The 6,934-nt window shown below is 33.7% G+C and overlaps 1 protein-coding gene across 1 annotated transcript; it reads left to right on the top strand.

Moving 5' to 3' along the window:
* The first annotated feature begins 3,116 nt into the window (after nt 1-3,116).
* Nucleotides 3,117-5,562, top strand: LOC124835717 (30 kDa ribonucleoprotein, chloroplastic-like). The gene is made up of 5 exons (XM_088096909.1): nt 3,117-3,552; nt 3,657-3,758; nt 4,323-4,649; nt 5,073-5,170; nt 5,314-5,562. Exons 1-4 carry the CDS (start codon nt 3,211-3,213, stop codon nt 5,130-5,132), a joined length of 831 nt encoding a protein of 276 aa, XP_087953035.1. The 5' UTR covers nt 3,117-3,210; the 3' UTR covers nt 5,133-5,170; nt 5,314-5,562.
* Nucleotides 5,563-6,934: the final 1,372 nt, after the last annotated feature.

The following is a 6,934-nucleotide window of genomic DNA, read 5'->3' as shown; positions in this document are numbered from 1 at the left end:
GTCAACAGCGCACCCTCAACTTTCTGCATAATTCTGCTGAAACTACTGCAGAATTATGAACACATCAGACTTTACCAAACTAAACATTTTCCAAACTTCTATCTAATCTTCTAAACACGAATCATATACACATTTACACCTATCCAAGAGTACCTAAATCTTTCTAACATAAATCCAAGGAATCCCACACCAGATTTCACTCCAAAATTCTGCATAAACAACAACCCAATAACCAAAAGATCTATTTCCCCACTTTTTCCACATTTTAAAGGTTCTAAGAGTTCTAACAGGTCCAAAACAACTGTTCCAGACTCTTCCTATCAACCAACTCCATACCAAATCTCAATTCCCCAATTTCACTACTCAAATTCATAGAAATTCACACGGTACAGTAACAAAACACTAGAGAAAACAAATCAACATGTTCACAAAATATGACAGTTCACAAAAACAATGCCGAGCACACTAAAAATCCAATTTCATACACATGCAAGATCATCAAACAACATTTTCATACTCAGAAGATCATAATTAAATTAACTAACTTCCCTTATCTCTTATCCGTACAGGACAACTTGACAGATTTTAACCTTCTTCACAGCTTTGCTAAACCGCAAGTGATCCTAGAACATCCTACAGACTTTGAATCGGTGAAAGGAAACCAACCATCGAACTAGAAACAGAATCAAAACCCAGATGAAAAGCTGATGAACACATGCAAAGCCGAACAGTGCTTGCATGTACCAGAAATTGCAGAAATTTCAAGAATCAAAGAGAGGCACACTTACCGGCTCTAAACACAAATTTGACTGGTGGAAAAGGAAGCCCTTGACACCAGGATGTCGTAGGCGCAACATGATTTTGAATCAGATGAAGTGAGATGAGAGAAATCTAGAGAGAAGGGAGAGGGAAATTAGGAAATAATGGTTCTAGAGAGATAAACAGTTTTAAGATAATGAAATGGGTGTTTAGAAATTTCTATTTATACTCTTGGTGTTTTTCAACCTTAAAAGCTCAGTTCAGTTATTTTAATACCTCTATCTACTCTATTATGCTATTTTCTGGGTCTTTACAAAACCAAAATTAAATAAAATATTGTTTGAAATATAATTAATAAAGTATAAATAAAAATTCAATTAAAAATAATTAAAATAATAATAATAAATTTATTAACTACTAAAAGATTATATAAAATAAACAATTACACTAATTAATTGTAAAAAAAATTAAAAACAATTTCATTTAATTATTATAAAATTAATATTAATTAATTTATTAACTATAAAAATATTAAATTAAATAAAAATAACGTAATTAAATAAATAATATAAAATAATTATGCAATTAATTATAATTTAAAATATTCAGCCTTTTTTTTAATTTTATTAACAAAAACAATTTGTTTTAAATATTAAATCAATTACATTTAAATATATTTTAAATATAATATTAGATAAATAAATCTAACAAAATAAATAAATTAATTATATAAAATAATTTAAATACGTAAATATATTTTATAAATAAAGCTACAAAAATTAAACTAATAAAGAAAAAAAAACAATTGAGAACCCGAAAGGACAAAACGAAAATGAAAGATCTCTTTGACCTTCAACAGATGTTAAGATCCGTCGATGGATATTCACATCTGTTGAAGGCCAAACGAATCTTCTATTTCCGTTTTGGCCTTCGCGGTTTCACTCATTTCATGGACACAACAAAGAACATAAAACACCACAACACACAACATACCAAAATCACAACACATAACATACCAAAATCACAACACATACAAAACCTAAATAACAAACCAAACAAAATGGACAAAAAACATTAACGAGAAAATGAAAGCCAATATGAAACCAACCTTGATCTGAAGAGAGGAAACCAAGCACGAACCACACTCCTCTTCGCACTCTTCTTCGCGAATCCACCACCTCAATCACAATGGAAGCAACGACACAAAGGCATGAAAGGCAAAATAATGGAGGGAGAGAAAACAAAGTTCACAAAAAGGGAGAGGAAGATGAGGAGAGTAGGAAGAAGAGAGAATGAGAGAAATGAGATTCTGTGGGGTGTGGAGTAAGCGGCACAATGAAAGGGAGAGAAGAGAAGATTAGAGTTTTAAATTAAATAAGGTAAAAGTAAAAAAAAAAGGTTACTGAAGGTTACTTTTGGAATAAAAAAATTAGGGAGAAGAGTATGGTAGTGTAGGGAGAAGAGTGTGGTGGTGTAGGAAGCAACATTCAAGTAACAAATCTAACTTTGTTTGGCCCTGCTTGGAACAAACCAACAAAAACAAAGATAACAAACTTCCCGACACCCATTCCCACTTTAATCTTAATGGATTAATTAGGCTGAACTCCTCTCACACTAGACAACTTCTTTCTGTATCTCCTTTTTTCTTCCTGCGCCCCATAATTTGAAAATACCTATATTACCCCTATGGTGTATTTGTGGTGGTTGGGATGGTGGCTTTTGTTTGATGGTGGTGGTCTGTGGTAATTGGTGGTGGTTTCCAAAGGATAGTTGGCTGTTTTCATGTTTTCTGAAAAATATTTTGGATTGCACAATCCAAAATATATTTATTATTATTTTGTATTTTGAAAAGTATTTTTTAATTCATAAATATATTTTAAATTATATAATTAGAATATTTAAAAAACCCTTTTGATTGATTGTTCCGTAATGGTGGTGAAGTGTCGTCCCTCTCCCTTAGTCGAATTCCATAATGGAGGTGAACTGTAGTCGGCCACTCTTGTTAAAGATAGTAAAAAGCGTAAAATGGTCATTTTGTCAATTTTATGGATGGAGAAGAAAAAGAAAAAGGTGCTAAAGATAGTAAAAAGGGTAACATGGTATTTCGTCAATTTTATGGGTGGTGAAGAAAAACAAACAAGGTGTAGAAAGAAGCCCCCGGCAATCTGTTCTCCTAAAATTTCACCCAAGCCCAATAACTCCTCAATATATATATATAGATCTGGAGATTCATTTCACCCATACCCAAAATATCTGAACGTTACCATGTCCACGTCGACCAAGATAAAGGACGAAGGACAGAGTAGTAAATGGATGATGAATAAACCTTATCAGTATGCTCTCTCTTCTCTGTTGCCCATAAATATCAAACTCCTATCACTCACCCAAAAGTCTCCAATTCCTCCATAAACCCTACTTCATCTCCTTTCTCAAAAAACCTTATCTGTTACAATGTCTACCTCTGCAACTTCTCTTGCACTCCCAACTCTCACTCTCAGAACACATCACCCTCTCTCTTCTCCCAAATCCTTCTCTTCTTCTCTCTCCCTCACCCCTAACGCCAAACCCATCTCCATTTCTACCGTTTTCCTCAAACCCACTTTCTCCCTCTCCTCCCGCTTCCTTCCCCGCGTCGCCGTCTCCTCCGACTACGACCAGCAAGAGGACACCTTCACCTCCGCCCAGAGCTTCTCTCCCGACCTTAAGGTCTTTGTCGGCAACCTTCCTTTCAGTGTCGACAGTGCGCAGCTCGCAGACCTCTTCGAAAGCGTTGGGATTGTGGAGGTCGTCGAGGTGATATTTATGTTTCGGTTGCAAGTTTGGGTTTTTGAGGGGTTTTACGGTAGCCCTTTGGGCAGAATTTAAATGGGTCGTGACTTGTTTTCTGTTTTGGGCAGGTGATTTATGATAAGACGACTGGGAGAAGCAGGGGCTTTGGGTTTGTGACAATGTCTTCGGTCGAGGAGGTTGAAGCGGCTGTTCAGCAGTTCAATGGATATGTGAGTTTATAGTTTGGTTGTTGTTGATGAAGGTGGTTTGTGTTTGAAGGTTTAACATTTGTTTGGTTCTTTTTAGATTGGTGATGTTGTAAGAAATGAGGTTCATAAAATTGATTTATGTTTGGGTGATGTTTGGAAGAATTGTTTTTTGTGTTTGAGTGGTAAACTGGAGTTTGTTTTTGAGTTGCATTGGAGTTGGTAATCAATTTTGTACTTACACTATGAAACCAGCCAGACAAACTCTTGGTGGGTCTCAATCCCAGAATCAACTCTATTTACCCTCGGCATACACATTTCACTTAAAATTTGTTTTATTGACTGCAGAACAGATTTTGGTGATTACAATTGAAACAATGTATTGGTTTTGGTTGATGATACAAACAACAATTTGCTTGTAATCCAACAAGCTAGTGGTTAAGGTGACTAACAGCATAACTAAACAGTGTTGTTTGAGATTGAATTTGTCTGGTTTGAAATGTGAATGTATTTTTCATTTGTCAACGCCGTGTATCTTTGTTCATTTCTTTATCATATCTAAGGAATGAATCTTTGGGTAATTCATAGGAACTGGATGGAAGGGCCCTTAGAGTGAATGCTGGGCCACCCCCTGCTCGGAATGAGAGTTCATCTCGTGTTAGAAGTTCTAACAGAGTTGGTGGTGGTGGTGGTGGTGGTGGTGGTTTTTCAGATAGTAAAAACAAAGTCCATGTGGGTAATCTTGCTTGGGGTGTTGACCATGTAGCATTGGAGTCATTGTTTCGGGAACAAGGAAATGTCGTGGAAGCAAGGGTAGTCTATGACAGGGATAGTGGACGATCAAGAGGCTTTGGATTTGTGACTTACAGTAGTGCCGATGAAGTCAGCAGTGCAATTGAGTCCTTGGATGGTGTGGTAAGCGTGCTAATCCTGAAGAGTGTGTGTGTGCGATATTTTTAGTTTGCTTTTTCTTCCATATATCATCATTTGTTTAGAAAAACAAAGCTGTGCCTTTTCTTTTTCGGAATTCACATTTCAAACTCATATGGGCACGGAATAATTTTAGATTTTAGATAAGAAGCATTTCAGATCAGACAAGTTAATCTTCCTTCATGCACTTTGTTTGAAAAATCTGCATTTTGGAATTCAAACAGATATCTCTGCCGTGCACAAATGCATGTTGTGAATTTCTGTAGTTACATGTCTACGAGATTTCATCTTATAATAAGTGGGTAAATAGATCCTTTTAAACCCATTTTAACAATAGTAGCTGTGTAGACCTTTTTCGCATTGGATCATCTTCAGTTATATATTTAAACCCAAGACTCTGTTTTGCAGGACTTGAATGGCAGACCTATACGAGTCTCATTAGCAGACTCGAAGCCCAGGATGTCTTGAAGATTTTAACATTCATTCATATCTAAAAGAGGATTTTGGTAATACATGTGCATTTCTGTTCTCTTCTCAATACATGTGTTTTCTGAAGCAATAATAACATCTTAAGATCATGATATCTCTTACCGCAATACATTGTCTTGTGATGAATGTTCCAAGCTTCTGATAATGTTTGACATAACAGGTAGTTGGGAGTTTTTACGGATTCAAGAAGTAGACACTGGCCAACTGTTTGTGGGGATGAAAAATACACCTACATATTGAGACTACGTCTAAACACTGGTAATATCTGACCAGTTTCTTTCTCGAGGAATGCTCACCCCTGCCTCTTGTACGAATGGAAGTTGAATGTTACAAATTTGATTGTTCATTTCAAACTGATTTGTATCACCATTTTTACTATAGAAGTAGATGTCTTAATTATTATTGCTTACCCCGTTTCAACTTCCCTCATAATTGTCTTTTATTTTGATAAGGTCATTTATAAGTATTTGAAGCAAAAGAAGAAAACATGAACCCAAAGAAAATGAAACAGGTTAATCTTAGTATGCTAAAATTTAATCTGAATAGTTAAAGAAGAATCCAGACAAATAAGTTGATCAACCTTTGAGCTTTTAAGATGTGAATTCTAAAGGTTTGAAGAGGATTCTAAATTATTATTGCTTACATCATAGAATTAATGTCACCCTTTTCAACATTAAATAGGGAAGATGGACCAATTGACAGAAAGTACATTTGTTGGAAGATGCATCAAGTGGCTTTAAACTAATGAGCATAAATTAGCTTATAGGCCTTAATGTTTGTTAATATATGATGTGTACCTAAAGTTCTAAAAACTCGGGTATATCTAGACTCTTTTTCCCTTTACATTTTGTAAAGAGTTGCTATAAAACAATATATTTTTAGACACATCCACTTTGTTACACGTTCAACAAATTGATAAAATGTAATATTTGAATTTGGAAAATGACACTTGAACAACCATTTTTGACAACATTTAGACACGCGCACACGTGTCTAAATTTGAGTGGTCCATTTTCATTTAATTTTTCCAACTGGACCACTCAAATTTAGACACGTGTGCGCGTGTCTAAATGTTGTCAAAAATGGTTGTTCAAGTATCATTTTCCTTTGAATTTGGATATGATAAAAAAATCAGTGGGACTCGCCAAACAGGAGTAATATATATATATATATATAAATATATATATATATATAAATATATATATATATATATAAATATATATATATATATAAATATATATATATATATATATATATTAAATTAAATTTATATGCTATAACGCTTTCGTAGTTTAGGTATCAACATCAAAGAAGTTTTTTATTTTTTTATTTATGAAAGCTGAATAATAATGATATAGTAGTCATGATAATAATAATAATAATAAAATTATTATTATTTTAACACTTCCCATTAGAATTAGTGTATACGAATTGTATATAATAGTTCAAATATCACAATGCAGCGGTTATTTTTCGAGTTATGATAGGTTCATAATGAAAAGTTGAAGAGTTTGCTTCAATTATAAGAAAATCGAAGCAATAAATAGAAAAAAAATTTAAAATTTGAGGTTTTGACCGTAGTTATAATAATAATCATTGTTATATATATCAAATTCTAAATAATTATTTAATTTTTAGATTCTATAACAACAATTTTCACAATAATCGAACAAACAAGATCTTCAAAGTTAAATAGTTATATAAAATCTAATGTAATATATGATAACGATTCTTGTTGGAACCGTTGTCATAGACCCTTTCTGCTTTGGTTCTTAGATGAA

Source organism: Vigna umbellata, chromosome 8 (genome assembly GCF_029865625.1).
Source record: "Vigna umbellata cultivar VRB3 chromosome 8, Vumbellata_1.0, whole genome shotgun sequence".
Lineage (NCBI taxonomy): Eukaryota > Viridiplantae > Streptophyta > Magnoliopsida > Fabales > Fabaceae > Vigna > Vigna umbellata.
This window is presented reverse-complemented; position numbering and strand designations above follow the sequence as displayed.